This window comes from Neoarius graeffei, chromosome 15 (assembly GCF_027579695.1).
Source record: "Neoarius graeffei isolate fNeoGra1 chromosome 15, fNeoGra1.pri, whole genome shotgun sequence".
Lineage (NCBI taxonomy): Eukaryota > Metazoa > Chordata > Actinopteri > Siluriformes > Ariidae > Neoarius > Neoarius graeffei.
In genome coordinates, this window is record NC_083583.1 from 24,214,175 (window position 1) to 24,232,862 (window position 18,688).

An 18,688-nucleotide genomic window follows, 5' to 3' on the forward strand; every position below is an offset into this window, starting at 1 on the left:
TACTTCATGCCGTCATTATAAAGAAATAGAAAAGTGTCTTGGAATTGAATGTGAGTGCACAAGTATGAATTCATAATGAATGCAGAAACCCTTAGAATCGCTGCACTTGTATCGAAATCAGCTCCTGTGCATGGATTGGATTCTGCCTCATTTTGAATAAAAGCGTTTATGAGATGAATGCGTGTAAGTGTTATGGTCCTGTGTTATGGTTCCTACATTATTATATTATTATATATCTGTCTGAAGGTAAGTAATGACACACAGCCTGTGTTTAAGGGAAGAGGATTATGGCAGCAGTATTATTAGAGAGAGCTGAGTAGCCTTTTATGTGACCTTTAATTCCAAGATTAGCCTATATATTTATTATTCAGGAAGGAAACGATCCAGCAAAGGTCAAAGTTACGGCAATCGCAGTCTGTTTTATTGCCGCCGAAGCATTTTAAATAAAACTCCAGAGAAATAAGAATAGGGTAATGATGCAGTGTTCAGTACGACTTAATGCCCTGTTTTTAGACCAGCATTCATCCTGCACAAGGAAATTGCTCTGTTTTGTATTGATGCAGACAGGCTTTACTTTTTCTTTTTTTCCCCCATTGTATGAATTGACTACTTTTCTTGTGAAACGTTAGGAAAAACCAAAAATGCTGATTAAGATCGGCAGAAACACTGGCTTGATTTTTGAGCTTTCTGAGGATTGTTAATGGCACCGCACCTCAAGCCTTTCTCTAACATTGTTTTACTTTCTTTGCAGTGTCCAGTGTCATGAAACTTAATCCACGCCAGGCCCCGTTGTATGTAAGTAGCCTCCAAGCTCCTTCTGTGCACCTGCTGGTTTAGATGTGAATATAGATGCATTGTGGACAGTTTTGAATGCAGAAAACAGCCTTTTCGACAAACAGTGAAAAAGCTTGTCTCTTGATTACACCCGAAAGATGATCAGACGTGCAGAATAGCCTGTGAAAGATCAGGAAGCATTAACCCTTACATGTGTGCAAAGGTTCAGCGACCTGAGTTTCTAAACCTGGAGCAGATTCTGTGTTGCAGTTTATCCACCCGCATGTGTTTATATCAATTATTTAGCTGAAAGCAGCTCATCTGACCGGACATTAGCGACACAGCTAGAGATTAGGACGTTTTATTTATTTTTTTTGTCTCATTAGTGAACAGCAAAAATAAATTTTAATAGCCAGGATAATTACATTGATTTAATTTATAAGCAAGGAAGTTCAGAGATGTCCACAAGCGTTAGTGACTGGTAGTTTTCTCCGCCTACACAGACGGTCTGCGCCGTGACTCGATCCCAGAAAAAACAAAACAAAACAACAACTTGCCTTTCAGTGTTCAAACAATTTATATTGTCTCTGCTGCCCATCATTTTCAAATCTAATTACAGTGGTGCTTGAAAGTTTGTGAACCCTTTAGAATTGTATATATTTCTGCATAAGTATGACCTAAAACAGTGGTTCTCAAACTTTTTTCACCAAGTACCACCTCAGAAAATACTTGGCTCTCCAAGTACCACCATAATGACCAACATTAAAATACAGTAGCGTAGTAGGCCTAAGTATTCATTAAAACAAGGCGGAGGTTTTATTTAACAAGTATATTTAATATTGTTGGCCACTGTAACATTACACACAGTACTTTGAACAGTAACACTGTGTTTAAATATAGGAAAATAAAACAGTGTACTTAAATAATGAATCAAATAAATTGGCCAAATCTGCAACATCTGTAGTCTCATCAAGCTGTATGGTAAAATATCTACTGTTCTTAATGCGCTCAATCAGTGTCTTTTTAACATCGTCAGCCATGTCATTTATTCTCCTTGACACGGTGTCATTTGAAAGCGGCACCAAGTTTAACTCTCTGGCAGCTTTCTCTCCACACATGATACGTGTCATCTCTTTGGCTAATGGTAAACACAGCAGTTCCCCGATTGTGTGCGGCTTACCGGCTCTGGCGATCAGGAGGCTGGCACGATATGAAGCTTCCTGTGCTTTGGCTACAGGTGTACCATAGGACAGAATGGTGGACTTGGACTGCTTCAGTTCATCACGTTTTCGTAAAAAAATCCATTGGTTTGTCCTTTAGTGCTGTGTGTTTGGTTGTAAGATGCCGTTTGAGATGCGATGGTTTCATGGACTCATTGCTCAGAACGTCCCCGCATACAACACACTGCGGCCTGGGCAGCTCCTCTGTCCCGCTCCAAATGAATCCCAGTTTTATGTATTTTTCGTCATACTTCCTTCTTACTGGTTTCTGCCGTTTGCTAGCAGTTCTGGGGCTGGTTTTGCCACTGTCGTTACCATCCGCGCTCGGCTCACACACGTCCTCTTCAGTTCTCCCTCTCTCCTGATCCACGCTCCCATTCGCGGATTTAAGCCACGACAGTAATTTTGTCGTACTCGTCATAATTAGCAAAGCCACCTCCACCTTTTCCCATCACAGCCTAGTCTACCAATGGCAGATAACCGTCTGTCAGCGGAACCGGCGGGAATGCGTACATATGCTATGTATGGCTACCCAGAAGCACTTGCAAACTTTTTAAAATTATTAACTTAATTTGTATCTCCTTTCATTTTCTTGTCATCGGTTGATAAGATATTTTCATCCATTCGGATATTATGGATAGTATTTCACGTTTTATTTTATTTTTTAAATTTTATTTATATTTAATTAAGTGATTCTTTGGCGTACCACTAGAATGGAGCCCACGTACCACTAGTGGTACGCGTACCACAGTTTGAGAATCACTGACCTAAAACAAACATCAGATTTTCACACAAGTCCTAAAAGTAGATAAAGAGAACCCAGTTAAACAAATGAGACAAAAATATTATACTTGGTCATTTATTTATTGAAGAAAATGATCCAGTATTACATATCTGTGAGTGGCAAAAGTATGTGAACCTCAAGGATTATCAGTTAATTTGAAGGTGAAATTAGAGTCAGGTGTTTTCAATCAGTGGGATGACGATCAGGTGTGAGTGGGCACCCTGTTTAATTTAAAGAACAGGGATCTATCAAAGTCTGATCTTCACAACACGTTTGTGGAAGTGTATCATGACACGAACAAAGGAGATTTCTGAGGACCTCAGAAAAAGTGTTGTTGATGCTCATCAGGCTGGACAAGGTTACAAAACCATCTCTAAATAGTTTGGACTCCACCAATACACAGTCAGACAGATTGTGTACAAATGGAAGAAATCCAAGACCATTGTTACCCTCCCCAGGAGTGGTCGGCCAACAAAGATCACTCCAAGAGCAAGGTGTGTAATAGTCGGCGAGGTCACAAAGGACCCCAGGGTAACTTCTAAGCAACTGAAGGCCTCTCTCACATTGGCTAATGTTAATGTTCATGAGTCCACCATTAGGAGAATACTGAACAACAATGGTGTGCATGGCAGGGTTGCAAGGAGAAAGCCACTGCTCTCCAAAAAGAACATTGCTGCTCATCTGCAGTTTGCTAAATATCATGTGGACAAGCCAGAAGGCTATTGGAAAAATGTTTTGTGGACAGATGAGACCAAAATAACACTTTTTGGTTTAAATGAGAAGTGTTATGTTTGGAGAAAGGAAAACACTGCATTCCAGCATAAGAACCTTATCCCATCTGTGAAACATGGTGGTGGTAGTATCATGGTTTGGGCCTGTTTTGCTGCATCTGGGCCAGGATGGCTTGCCATCACTGATGGAACAATGAATTCTGAATTATACCAGTGAATTCTAAAGGAAAATGTCAGGACATCTGTCCATGAACTGAATCTCAAGAGAAGGTGGGTCATGCAGCAAGACAACGACCCTAAGCACACAAGTCGTTCTACCAAAGAATGGTTAAAGAAGAATAAAGTTAACATGCAATGGCCAAGCCTAAGTTCTGACCTTAATCCAATCGAAATGTTGTGGAAGGACCTGAAGCAAGCAGTTCAGTGAGGAAACCCACCAACATCCCAGAGTTGAAGCTGTTCTGTATGGAGGAATGGGCTAAAATTCCTCCAAGCCGGTGTGCAGGACTGATCAACAGTAACTGGAAACGTTTAGCTGCAGTTATTGCTTCATAAGGGGGTCACACCAGATACTGAAAGCAAAGGTTCACATACTTTTGCCACTCACAGATATGTAATTTTAGATCATTTTCCTTAATAAATAAATGGCCAAGTATAATATTTTTGTCTCATTTGTTGAACTGGGTTCTCTTTATCTACTTTTAGGACTTGTGTGAAAATCTAATGATATTTTAGGCCATATTTATGCAGAAATATATAAAATTCTAAAGGGTTCACAAACTTTCAAGCACCACTGTATTCCACCGTAAAATTGTCTTTGATTCAGGTCTAGCATTACCGGACGCGATGCCATATTTGTTGATCAATTCTCACGCTCTGATTGGCTGAGTCGGACCACGTGACCATGCCGTAGCAGTTTTCCTCAATTTATTAGATTAGAAGGTATGAATGATAAGTAAACTTAAAGAAAATAATTAGAAGATTCATCATTCTCTCTCTAGGAATTGTTATTTTCATATCCAGAAGCTACCCATCGAGTTCCCATAGAGATGTTTGGTCCCTTAGCTAAGGCTTCATACTTATAAAGCACAAGTGCAAATAACTAATTGTGTGCAAATATTTACTGTATGCTGAAACTAAAACTATACAATCCACAATACTGCACCAGAAGTACATCAAGTACATTACAGATGCACTAAATAACCTCACCATGTAGTTATGCGACAGAGGGGGACTGAGAAAGCCAAGCACACATACATATGGAGGGAAATTTCATAAATATTTTTCAAGTATTTTACAGGGAAATAGTTAGTAATTTATTAGCTGAGAGTGCACCAGACGCCACCAGAAGGCATGTAAATTTAAAAATTTTCGGGGGGGGGGCATGCCCCCCTAACATTAGTCTGCCTTTGGCTAATTCCAAACCCGCCTACTACTTTTTTTTTTTAGCTGGCTACTTCAGATTTTCTGGAGAACCCTGGATTTAATATAAATGGACCTTGTAGTAACGAGAGCAGGTGGGTGGAGCACAGAAGGGCGGCAGGCCAGAACTGAGTTCCCAAAAACTCTTTATTTTGCACTTTTCAGTGTAATATTCACTCTCCCAGCCACACACACGCACACACACACAAGTCGTCTGGTTGGGGAGAGAGCTCTCTTCCTCTGCTCTCTCTCTCCTTATATAGGGCGCGGTCACTGGGGAAGACACAGATTAACAGACATCAGGTGCAGTGATTCTGCCACTTACCTTCCCTGACTCCGCCCTCCGGTCACAGACCGACGCTTGACCACGCCCCCGCTGCCACAGACCTTTACAGAATGTATTTATTCGAATACCCTTGTTGTTATTAGTTTTGCCACTTCACAGCTCCAGGGTCCTGAACTCAGTCCTGTTCTTGGGTTACTCTCTGTATGGAATTTTTCCATGATCTGAGCAAAAAATGGGAATGCAAATGGGTGTGGGATCCCTTGAGGTGGGCTGGTCCTCTCTCTATTTTTACTTCTTTTCCACCAAGGCAGTTCGAGGGCCAGTTCAGAGCCAGTGCCTAATCTCAAACCAGTTCTTTTTTGCGTTTCAACAGCCAAAGAACCAGCTTTTGGTTGGGAAAACTGGTTCGAGAGTGACACTTTGCTGGTCTAGAACCATAAACCGCTTGTGTCAGGGACTGGGGGCAGGATTATCATGACTAACAAGACCAGCTAATACTTTGTAACATTACATTAATGGTATTTATCAGACGCTCTTATCCAGAGCAGCGTACAACATACCCAGAACAGCCTGGGGAGCAGTTGGGGGTTAGATGCCTTGCTCAAGGGCATTTCAGCCATTCTTACCGGTCCAGGGAATCAAAACGGCACCCTTTTGGTCCCAAACCTGCTTTTCTGACCATTAGGCCATGGCTTCCCCGACTTTGTGACCTCTGTTTAAAAAAACAGCTAGTGCTGCATCTGGTCTGCCTAATCTAGTAGTCCACCATTGTTGTTGTTGTGCTTGGCGTTAGTGTTGCTGGGAAAGCAGAAACATACAGACATATACAGTGATGTAATGACGGGGCTCTGTGGTGGTTCTCTAGCCCATAGAAAAGTTTTCCTGCCATGTTTCCTGAATAGACTCTGAATCCACCTCAATTATCACGTGCTTACTGAAGACGAACAGATGAGTATATTGTTATTGCAGACAATTCCGTTTAAAGTCTAATAAAACCACGAGGACTAAATCACTATTGGGATGATATTGCAAGTCATAAAGGCATAAAAGGCAATTATGGTGATTATTATTCGATGTGTAGTGACTGGGACTGAGCATAATAGTTGAAGGTCTAGTAGGTAGAGACTGTAATGAGCTACAGTGTAATGAACTACATTATAGAGGAGAAGCAGCAGTGGGTAGCGGGTGGGTTGCAGGAGTCTTGATGCTACCAACCTGAATCCCCCTGTGTCTCAAAGACACAATCTTGTACACGGCGGTTTCCTGGCTTCTCTGAAATCTGATTCTGGTTCAAAGAGACCTCACATGGGACAATTAAGCAGGTGAAAAGATCAGTCATAACACAGGGAGAACAACAAAGATGACACCAAGATCTGATGCGTTAGAATGACTCGCTATGTATTGTGCATTGAAGAAAGATCACCTCGACTTGTCTGCCATGAGGTTGATCCCAATACTGAGTGATATTTCATTTCACTAGCTGTATTCACACACAGTTATTCCAATGCATGAAAAAAGTCACATGTTAATATGTAACTAATGCTTTCCTAATGAGGATATTAGTACAACTTAACACATCAGGAAATAATGAATCAGTGGCATGAACACCGAACTGATTCATATGTGAATAGTCAGAATGATAAGAAATACAACCCCAATTCCAGGAAGTTGAGACACTGTGTAAAACAGAAATAAAAACAGAATGTGCTAATTTGCAAATTATGGAAACCCTATATTTCATTGAAAATAGTACAAAGACAATATATCAAATGTTGAAAGTGAGAAATTTTATTGTTTTTTGAAAAATATATGTTCATTTTGAATTTGATGTCAGCAACATGTTTCAAAAAAGTCAGGACAGGGGCATGTTTACCACTGTGTTGCATCACTCACTCACTCACTATCCGGAAATTAGCGTCCGTGTATCCACTTCAGAGTGGGTCGGACGTCGCATGGAGAACAGCAGCATGCCATCGAGCTCTGTCTTGGGTGTCGCTGGCAGACAGACCAGCAGCCTTCAGATCATTTTTCACGCATTCCTGCCAGGACTTCTGGGGCCTGCCAGGACGTTTACGCCCGGCGACTTTGGGGTGGCATGCGCGATTGATGATGGAGTTGCTACGCTGCACATGGCCAAACCAGCGAAGTCGCCGACGCCTGAGGGTAGACTCCACGTCTGTCAGACCGAGCCTCCTTCTCAAGATAGATGTGCTCGATCTATCGTCAGGCTCGGTATGCAAAATCCAACGCAGCATGGCCCTCTCGTTTCTTTCTAATCTTCCGAGCTCACAACTTTTCAGGGGCCAACACTCGCTAGCATAAAGCATAGCACTCCTTACGCAGCTTTTGTACACTTTCCCACGTGTTGATAGAGACAAACACCTGCATGTCAGGACTGGGAGAAGTTCTCTGAACTTGCCCCATGCACATCTAGTTCTTGTAATAGTAGCAGCCTCACAGCCACCACCCGATGTGATGGTGTCACCCAGATAGCAAAAGGAGTCAACGACTCCAAGCGTCTGACCGTCAACAGTGACATGTTCGCATGGCCTGTTGTCAATTGGGCGGGCTGTTCCTAGACACCTTCTACATCTGAAGCATGGGTCAGCAGTGAGCCTTCCTTTGATGTCGCTACACCTTTTATGGATCCAATGAGAACAGCCTGTGCAGAAGATAGAGTTGCTACCCACGCCACTCCGGCAAACACCACACGGGAACTTTCCCAAGTCTTTTAGGGGGTTTAGATTGGGGCCAAGAAACATCACCTTTGTCTTGTCCACATTCACTCGCAGGCCCTTGGACTCGAGCCCTGCCTTCCAACGTTGGAATTTATTGAGCACATCCTCGAGAGATTCAGATATCAGAACCAGGTCGTCTGCATAGAGTAGCTCCCAGGGGCAGCCCGTACGGAAGTCTCTTGAAAGAGCCTCAAGGATGATGATGAACAGAAGAGGACTGAGGACAGAGCCTTGGTGAACTCCAACCCAAACATTAAACTCCTCGCTGTACGAGTTGTTAATACGTACTCTACTTCTGGCATGAGCATACATGGCCTGCACTGTTCCAACTAACCATTCAGGCAGTTCTAGCCACCTCATGGCCCACCACAATACCTCACGGGGGACACGGTCGAATGCCTTCTCGAGATCCACAAAGATGAGGTAAAGCCTTCGGTCTCTCGCAAGATATTTCTCTTGTAGCTGACGAACGACGAAAACAGCATCAGTTGTACTTCTGCCACTCACAAATCCTAACTGCATTTCATTGATGTCAACAATGCCACGGCATATTTCCTCAATGACTCTTTCGATGACTTTAAGACAGTGTTCGGTGAGTTTAAGACCTCTATAACTACCTCTCTCTGCAGCATCGCCTTTCCCCTTATACAAGTTGACAATATAGCTATCATCCCAGTCAGCTGGTATTTTCCTTTCTGCTATGATCGAGTTGGCAAGATTACTTAACACTTGGCATGTAACTTCAGAAGAAGATTTTAGCATTTCAGTGGCAATGCCAGAAGGTCCGGGGGCTTTGCCAGTTTTCATCTTTGTCAGGCTCTCAGCTATCATTACAGGGGTCACCTGCACTGGAGGTCCTGCAACAGGCTCAGCAGTTGGTAAATCCTCTACAGACCATGGAAATTCTATGTTAAGGAGATGCTCGTAGTGCTCCTTCCAGGCTTCCTTCTTAGCATCGTCATCTACTGCCAGACAGCCAAGGTCGTTTCTCACAGCACTTTCACCAACAATATCCTGATTCACTCTTCTCATTTGCTTAGCAATGCGGTAGATGTCCATCTCATTTTTCTCCACATTCTGAAACCTTTGATTCTCGGCACGTTTCTTAGCGTCAAAGACCACACGCCTAGCATTACGCTTAGCTGCGAGATATTCTTCTTTACTGCCACCCTCTTTACGCCATCTTTTCCATAACCGCCTCTTTTCGTCCACCGCAGAGCTCACTGTCTCGTCCCACCACCATGTTTCCTTTCTCCAGCCACTGGCTTTCTTGGTCGAACCACATAGTTTTTCCGCTACCTTCAACAGGCCACCTTTTAGGGCATGCCACGTTCCTTCCACTGACGGGGCCTCTGCAGATGAATTTAGTAATTCATGCAGCTCCTTCTCAACCTCCTCTTGATATTTCGCCTGGGTTTCAGGGTCACGAAGCTTCCAAACACGGAGCTTGCGTTTAAAGGTTGATCTTTTGCACTTAATTGGACTAACTGCCAAGTCACATAACAGAAGTCTGTGTTGTGGGGCACATTCCTCATTAGGTAGTATCTTTACATTAGTCACAAATCTGCGGTGACTATGCCTAGTCAAGATGTAATCCACCTGGGTAGAACACTCGCTAGACTTGTAGGTGACCAAATGAGTGCTTCTCTTCTTGAAAAGAGAGTTGCAGATAATAAGCTCATTAGCCACAGAGAACTCTAAGATCCTTTCACCTTCAAGATTGCGCTCCCCATAACCAAAACCACCATGTATCCCCTCGTACCCGGAGGATGAGGCCCCAATGTGACCGTTGAAGTCACCACAGATGAGGAGGGTTTCATTTGTGCCAATTTTGATCACTAAATTCTGAAGTTCGTCATAGAAGACATCCTTTGCAGCTTCGCACAGCCCAACTTGGGGAGCATAGATTGTAAATATTGATAAGATATTTGACCCCACAATGATCTTAATAAGACAGATTCTGTCAGAGATCCGGTTGATATCCAACACATGCTCAACCCACTTTTCAGCCAGGAGAATACCCACTCCTCCTGTACCCTTATCATTGCCGACCCAAAAGACCCATCACCTCTACTTTTAACAACACTCTGCAAACATTTGGGAACTGAGGAGACCAGTTGCTGTAGTTTTGAAAGTGAAATGTTGTTCCATTCTTGTCTGATATACAATTTCAGTTACTCAACAATCCGGAGTCTCCTTTGTTGAATTTTTTGCTTCATAATGCGCCAAATGTTTTAAATGGAAGACAGGTCTGGACTGCAGGCAGGCCAGTTTAGCACCCGGACTCTCTTACTACGGAGCCATGCAGTTTTAATATGTGCAGAAAGCGGTTTGGCATTGTCTTGTTGAAAGAAGGAAGGCCTTCTCAGAAAAATATTTTGTCTGGATGGCAGCATATTGCTCTGAAACGTGTATATATCATTCAGCATTAATGATGCCTTCCCAGATGTACAAGCTACCCATGTCATGTGCACTAATGCACCCTCATACCATCACAGATGCTGGATTTTGAACTGTGCACTGATAACAAGCCGAATGTTCCCGCTCCTCTTTAGCCTGGAGGACATGGTGTCCATGAGTTCTAAAAAGAATTTCTGCTTTTGATTCATCAGACCTCAGGACAATTCCCATGTCGCCTCAGTCCATTGTAAAAGCTCGAGCCCAGAGAAGGTGGCGGTGTTTCTGGATATTGCTTATATCTGGTTTCAACTTGCATTTGTGGATGCAGTAATGAACTGTTTTCACAGCCGATGGTTTTCTGAAGTGTTCCTGAGCCCATACAGTGATTTCCACTACAGACACATGTCTGATTTTAATGCACTGTCACTTGAGGGCCTGAAGATCACAGGCATCCAATGTTGGTTTTCAGCCTTGTCTCTTGCATACAGAGATTTCTCCAGATTCTCTGAAACTTTTAATGAGATTAGATTAGATTAGTGTAGCAATCCCTGATGTGGGTGGAGCACAGAAGCACGGCAAGCGAGAGTTGATATTACCCAAACGACTTTATTTAGCTTTTCAGCTTTCTTTCTTTCTCACTTATTCACTCACTCACACATGCGTTGTGGTTGGGGAGAGAGCTCCCTTTCTCTGCTCTCTCCTTTTATGCTCCATCCCTGTAACAAACAAACACACACACACACACACACACACACACACACACACACACACACACACACACACACAATTGACAGCAGGTGGAATGACTTAGCCACTTACCTTCCCCGACCACACCCTCCATTCACAGACTGCTGCTTGCCCATGCCCCCGCTGCCACATACCCCCACCGCCCGACTCAGGCCGGGGAGCTGTACGGCCTGAAGCTGACTCCCCCCCCAACGGGACAGGAAGTCTGCCACCACCATCTGTGCCCTCAGCCTGTGGATCACCTCGAAATTAAATGGCTGGAGAGCGAGATACCAACGGGTGATCCGCGCATTGGCATCCTTCATGCGGTGGAGCCACTGGAGGGGTGCATGGTCCAAACAGAGAGTGAAATGGCGCCCCAGCAGTTAGTATCAGAGGGCGAGAACCGCCCACTTGATGGCAAGACACTTCTTTTCAATTGTGCTGTACTTGCTTTCACGCATTGACAGCTTTTGGCTGAAGTACAGCATGGGGCGCTCCTCACCCTCCACCTCCTGGGACAAAACGGCCCCCAGCCCTCTGTCCGATGCATCAGTCTGCAAATTAAAGGGGAGAGAGAAGTCAGGGGAGTGTAAAAGTGGCCTCTCACACAGTGCAGCTTTTACCTCAGAGAAGGTCTGTTGGTACTGCTCCATCCACTGGACCAGATCTGGAGCCCCCTTTTTAGTGAGGTTGGTTAGCGGGCTGGTGACGTCCGAATAATTAGGTAGAAACCTACGATAATAGCCAGCCAGCCCCAAGAATCGCCTCACCTCCTTTTTGGTCTTGGGCCTCAGGCAGGCCACAATCGCTGCGGTCTTGTTAATTTGGGGATGCACCTGCCCATGACCCAAGTGGAACCCCAGATACCATACTTCCACCCACCCAATCGCACACTTTTTCGGGTTAGCTGTGAGGCCCGCTCGCCTCAGTGACTTTCGAACAGCCCTCAGGTGTTCCAAGTGCCGCAGCCAATCATGACTGTAGATTGTTATATCATCTAGATAGGCAGCCGCGTAGGCAGCGTGAGGGCGGAGGACCCTATCCATAAGCTGCTAGAATGTAGCAGGCATCCCAAACAACCCAAAAGGGAGCGTGACAAATTGGTGTAAACCAAACGGTGTGGAAAAGGCCGTTTTCTCTCAGAATAGAAGAGTCAAGGGGATCTGCCAATATCCCTTTGTTAGATCCAGTGTCGAATAAAAGCGAGCAGCGCCAAAATGATCAAGCAACTCATCAATGCGAGGCATTGGGTATGCGTCAAATTTAGACACCGCATTGACCTTTCTATTGTCCACACAGAACCTGACTGACCCGTCGGTCTTGGGAACCAGGACCACTGGGCTGCTCCAGTCACTGTGGGACTCCTCGATTATGCCCATTTCTAGCATGGCCTTGAGTTCGTCCAGAACCACCTTTTTCTTGTGTTCAGGCAAGCGGTAAGGGCGGCTACGCACTACCACCCCCGGGGGTGTTTTGATGTGGTGTTCTATGAGGTGGGTACGACCAAGAAGGGTTGAGAACATGTCGGAAAATTCCTTCTGCAACTTGGCTACCTCTGTGAGTCGGGCCGGCGAGAGGTGGTCTCCACAAGCGACCGTAGTGGTCCGAGATGTTGTCTTTTTTACCTCCGGCCCCAGCTCCGCCTTCTCTGGGACTACCGACACCAATGCCATGGGGACCCCCTCATTCCAGCATTTTAAAAGGTTGAGGTGGTTGACTTGCAGTGCCCCGCCCCTATCCGTTCGCGTCACTTCATAGTCGATGTCCCCGACTCGCCGTGTGACCTCGAAGGGCCCTTGCCACTTGGCGACTAATTTAGAACTCGACGTGAGCAATAATACGAGCATTTTGTCTCCCGGCATGAACTCTCTAAGGCGCGTGCCCCTGTCATACAGCCGGCTTTGACGTTCTTGTGCCTGGCGCAAATGCTCCTGGGTTAGGTGCATGAGGGTGTGGAGTTTTGTGCGCAGGTCAAGAACATACTGGATTTCATTTTTACTAGGTGAAGGTCCCTCCTCCCAATTTTCCCGCAGCACATTTAGAATGCCACGCGGCTTATGCCCATATAATAATTCAAAGGGAGAAAACCCCGTGGAGGCTTGTGGGACCTCTCGTACTGCAAGTAACAGGGGCTTGAGCCACTTATCCCAATTAGGCGCATCTTCACTTACGAATTTCCAGATTATGTTTTTGAGTCTTTGGTTAAATCACTCTACTAAGCCATCTGTTTGTGGGTGATAGACACTGGTGTGGATAGATTTAATCCCCAGTAACCCATACAGCTCGTGCAGTGTGCGTGACATAAACGAAGTGCCTTGGTCTGTCAGGATTTCTTTCGGAATCCCGACCCAGAAGATAAAACGGAAGAGCGCTTCTGCAATACTGCATGCTGAGATATTGTGGAGAGGCACTGCTTCCGGATATCACGTTGCATAGTCCACTAGAACTAAAATAAAGCGATATCCCCATGCTAACCTATCTAATGGCCCGACGAGATCCATCCCAATTCGCTCAAATGGGGTCTCAATTAGAGGAAGAGGGCACAACGGTGCTTTTGGAGTGGCCGCGGGATTTACTAATTAGCATTCACGGCATGCCGCACACCACCGACGGACATCCCCACAAATCCCTGGCCAATAGAACCGAGTCATTATTCGGGCTAGTGTTTTGTCTTGCCCCAAGTGTGCAGCCATGGGATTAAAGAGAGCCGCATGGAATGCGAGTTCCCTACAGCTCTTTGGGATTAACAACTGGGTTACTTGTTCTTTAGTTTGAGTGTCCTGCGTCACTCGGTACAATCTATCTTTAATAATGGCAAAATATGGGAAGGTTGGTGCCACGCTTGGCTGAAGAGTTTGACCATCGATTACTCTCATTTGGTCAAATGCATGCTGAGTCTCGTCTCGCGACTGCTCTAACAGGAAATCCCCAAGGGAATCCCCGAGAGGGGGAGGAGGAGCGGGCTGCTCCTCACTCTGACGCGCTGTTGACGTAGACGGCTCTGTGACAGCTTCTCCCGCCAATGCCACACCAGGATCTTCCCATGACCTACCAGTGCAGGACCCACTATGTGTTAAATATTCCATTAGTTTTTAAATCCCAGCTAATCAGTACCCAAAATCAACAAGTGGGTAAGACGGGGACTAACCGCCGCCTTTATTCTATGCATTTGGCCCCGGAATAGAATATGGACAGACCCTAGAGGGTAATGGTAAACATCCCCATGCACACACAACACTTTCACTGCTTGTGCTCCCCCCAATGCCTCACCTTGCACCAGGCGTTGGTGAATTGAGGTCTGATTACAACTGGAATCCACCAAAGCATGATATGTATCCTCTTGAATACTCACTGGTATGCGATACGTTCCAGCCCAATCGGGGGTGGTTTCTGGCGCGTCGGGGATCTGGATTACAGCACCCACCTCCCTTGTGGAGCTCTGACTCTGGAGATGCTCCGATTCCCTGCCGCGCCAGCACACCGGCCCAGGCTTTCCCTCTGCACTGGTGTTATGGGTGTCACTCACCTGAGGGGGAGACAACACAGACACAGAAGAGGGAGATGGGAGGACACCATGGGTGCGATGGGCCGGCTGGGGAGGAGCCGTGGCAGGGGAACGGGGTGGAGAGGGGGACAAGAGACAGGAGAGAGCGAGAGAGAGAGAAGAGAAGCGAGGGGAGACGTCTCGTCTGCCTGCCGTCAGAGCCGCCTCCAGATGGTCCTCCGCCAGCTTGATGGCTCATTCCAGCGATGCCGGGCGGTGACACTGGACCCATTCCGCCGTTCCTTCCGGAAGTCGCGAGATAAACTGCTCCAGTGCCACCATATCGATGATCTCGTCGGCGTCGCGGTCTTCCGCCCCCAGCCACCGCCGGCAGGCATCCCGAAGTTGCTGGCTGAATGCAAACGGCCGGCCAACCTCCTCCAGTGCCAGCGTCTGGAAGCGCTGGCAATGTTGCTCCGGGGAGCGGTCGAGCCGCTGCAGGATGGCTTTCCTTAGGTCAGCATAGACCAGTCGGCTGTCAGCAGGGAGCTGCTGCGCTGTGAGCTGCGCCTCGCCAGTCAGGAGCAGGAGGAGGCGCTCCACGCGCTGCTCCTGCGGCCACCCCCATGCCTCGGCTGCTTGCTCAAAGAGAGCAAGGAACGCTTCTGGATCATCCTGCGGTCCCATCTTCGTGAGGTGGCCCTGCTGATGCGAGCAGGTGCCAGAACGCCTGGCGATCTTCCTGCTGGGCCAGCATTGCTGCTGCTCCTTCCGGAGGATGATCAGCGCTTGATGCTGGTTCTGCTGGGCGGTAGCGAGGGCAAGGATGAGCTCTTCAAATGGGGGAGGACTCCATGGGGTGGTTCCCTTCTGTGCTCCCAGGTTTCGGCACCACTGTAGCAATCCCTGATGTGGGTGGAGCACAGAAGCATGGCAGGCGAGAGTTGATATTACCCAAACGACCTTATTTAGCTTTTCAGCTTTCTTTCTTTCTTTCTTTCTTTCTTTCTTTCTTTCTTTCTTTCTCTCTCTCTCTCTCTCTCTCTCTCTCTCACTCACTCACTCTCACACATGCGTTGTGGTCGGGGAGAGAGCTCCCTTTCTCTGCTCTCTCTCTCCTTTTATGCTCCATCCCTGTAACAAACAAACACACACACACACACACACACACACACACACACACACACACACAATTGACAGCAGGTGGAATGACTTAGCCACTTACCTTCCCCGACCCCGCCTTCCATTCACAGACTGCTACTTGCCCACGCCCCCGCTGCCACAATTAGCTTAGATTCGATAGAACTTTATTGATCCCTTTGGGAGGGTTCCCTCAGGGAAATTAAAATTCCAGCAGCATCATTACAGGATAAATAGAATAGAAAATAGAGAAAACTTCTAAATAAATTAAATTAAATTAAGTATTTACATATACAAATATAAAAAAGAATAAGATATGGGGGAAAAAAGTCCAGCAGGAGAGGTATTGCACATTATATTGCACATTTATATTGCACATTGTCCAGTATTGCTTTTTGTCAGGCTAGGCTACTGCTCCTTCCCGTACTCTGTCTTCCTGTTACCCCCCCCCCCCCCCCCCAGAGAGTACCATAGATGATGTGATCCCCAAATTCTTTGCAATTTTACATTGAGGAATGTTATTCTTAAATTGTTGCACTGTTTGCCCACACAGTCTTTCACAGACCGGTGAACCCCTCCCCATCTTTACTTCTGAGAGACTCCGCCTTTCTGGGATGCTCTTTTTTATTCCCAATCAGTCATACCCAAAACATTTGGTGCATTACGAAGCACAAAATAAGACAAAGGAGACCCTGAACTGTTGAGGAACTGAAATTGTATATCAGGCAAGAATGGGACAACATTTCTCCTTCAAAACTACAGTAATTGGTTTCCTCAGCTCCCAGACATTTACAGAGTGATGGTAAAAGTCGAGGTGATGCAACACAGTGGTAAACATGCCCCTGTCCTGACTTTTTTGAAACATGTTGCTGACATCAAATTCAGAATGAACATATATTTTTCAAAAAACAATAAAATTTCTCACTTTCAACATTTGATTTGAACAGTTGTCTTTGTACTATTTTCAATGAAATATAGGGTTTCCATGATTTGCTGATTTTGTTTGCTCATTTGAAACTTTATTATTTGTTAAAGCATCTGTGCGTTCCCGACTTCCTTCCAATCTCCCTTGGCTTTTGCCACAGCACTGCAGATTGGTGAGGATTAAAAATATTAATTGCAGTGTCTTAAAAAACAAGGCGTTTCCAAGTACTCACTTTTCCAGTTTTTCACTTCTCACTTATCAACAACTTGAAAATATATTTTGTGGCTATATTTCATTCACACGTTCCCCAAATCAAGTTTGAACATCACTCAACCTTTTTATCTGTGTTGTTTGTTTAATTTTTGTGGTGAAAGGTGGAACCGTCTTTCTGTAGTTCAGTGTGTGTGTGTGTATGTGTGAGAGATACTGTTGTGCATGAGGTTTTGTGCAACTTCTCTCTGTTATAATCTATGCAGACCATCAAGAGCATGATTTCCTGTAAAAGCAAAACTTCGGTTAACTCTCATTCTTCTGCTGAATTATAGTTTGGATTTGAAAGGCTGTTCTGTTCAGATCAGTTATTTGTGATTTCGCTGAACACACCCGTCTGTAAATCATTGTTTGTTTTGTAGCTAAATGCCAAATCAGAAAATCTTAACACACTGAAACTGTTGCTCAGTGTTTAGCATTGAGTCAAGTTTGCATTTCTTTTTTTTTTCTTTTTTTTCTCAAACTGTTTGCACATCACGAAATCATATTGCATCGTATACCACAGTGCAGTTGAATTCTCAGATCTGAGAAAGTTGATTGATTTTCAATAACAGTAGCTCTGGACAGGACTTTTGGCTCCAAGGTTAAATTTTATTAATGTGCACATTCTAATAAATGATCATTTCTACACTGTAAATTTATTCAACTAATTTACAGGCAGAAGAGTAAAACATATTTTAGTAAAGTACTGTAATATCTTCAAATTACAGTTGTATAAAATACATATTCCAATACATTTGATCATTCGGCTGATGCTTTGAAGAAGCCCTTAGTTTCAGTTGAGGCAGGATACAAGTGAGTAGAAGGTTAAAGGTCTTGCACAAGGACCCAACCTTGGTGGTGGCGGGCATCTTGGTGGTGCTGGGATTTGAACACACAATCTTCTGATCTGGAACACAAAGCTTTAAATCACTGAGCCACTGTAAGTAGCTTGACTATCGTGCATTGACTCCCCCCGTCTCGAGCACTGAATTATCGCATACTAAAAGATGAACTGGTCTTTACGAGGCATGCAATGATGTACGCTGCAGTGATAAATTCGAACTGATGACATGAAGAAATTAATCATGATTAATATCAGGCTGCGTAATCTGTTAGTTTTCGACAGCAGAGGGAAAAATGCACATTTATATAAATACAGAGGTTATGATAGGAAATTGCGTGCCCTGATTGGTTGAGAAATTTGAATTATTGTTCGATAATCACCCCGAGTGACTCAGCAAAATGGCGGTCAATTGCTTCATCACTGTAAATGAGGAAGAATTAGAAATGATGAAAGAAAATGCTCTTCCTAAAGGCACTAAAGATGCTACGAAGTTTGGTCTAGAACTATTCAAAGGTAAGGTGGAATAGGGATTTAGTTTATCTATTTCAAAACAACATATTTTATGTGACTCGGCAGAGATAGTGAGACAAGTCTGCACGCATTACATTTGCATACCGCTTTTGAAGTTTGAAATAATTTTTTTTTAAAGGCAGACTGCCTTTCAGATTTTTCAAGTTTTATTTTTTCCTACTTCACCATGACCCAATTCAAGATACTACGTCATGCATCACGTGGCGGGCTTTCCCCGTTCGCCCAAGGCATCGTGGGATACAAATTTGAAACAGGAGAGAACAATGGAGGACGTGAGCGTGCGAATGAAACGTGAAAGACCGACTACAGTAATGGAAAGCGAGAAAAGACGTTCTATTGCGAAGGAAAGGAAACGCAGGACCAAAATAATAAATATTGGCGGTCAGCGAGCACCTCGGTATGATCAGCTGTTAGTTTAGCAACAGAAT

The 18,688-nt window shown here is 44.9% G+C and overlaps 1 protein-coding gene across 5 annotated transcripts in view; it reads left to right on the forward strand.

Moving 5' to 3' along the window:
* LOC132899294 (A-kinase anchor protein 13) overlaps positions 1-18,688 on the forward strand; it is a 230,217-nt gene that overhangs the window by 35,204 nt on the left and 176,325 nt on the right. For all 5 annotated transcript variants that reach the window (XM_060941061.1, XM_060941060.1, XM_060941062.1 and 2 more), the window contains exon 2: positions 752-795. In XM_060941061.1, the coding sequence (XP_060797044.1) occupies positions 763-795 (33 nt within the window). In that variant the 5' untranslated portion in view covers positions 752-762. The remainder of the gene's footprint in view (positions 1-751; positions 796-18,688) is intronic.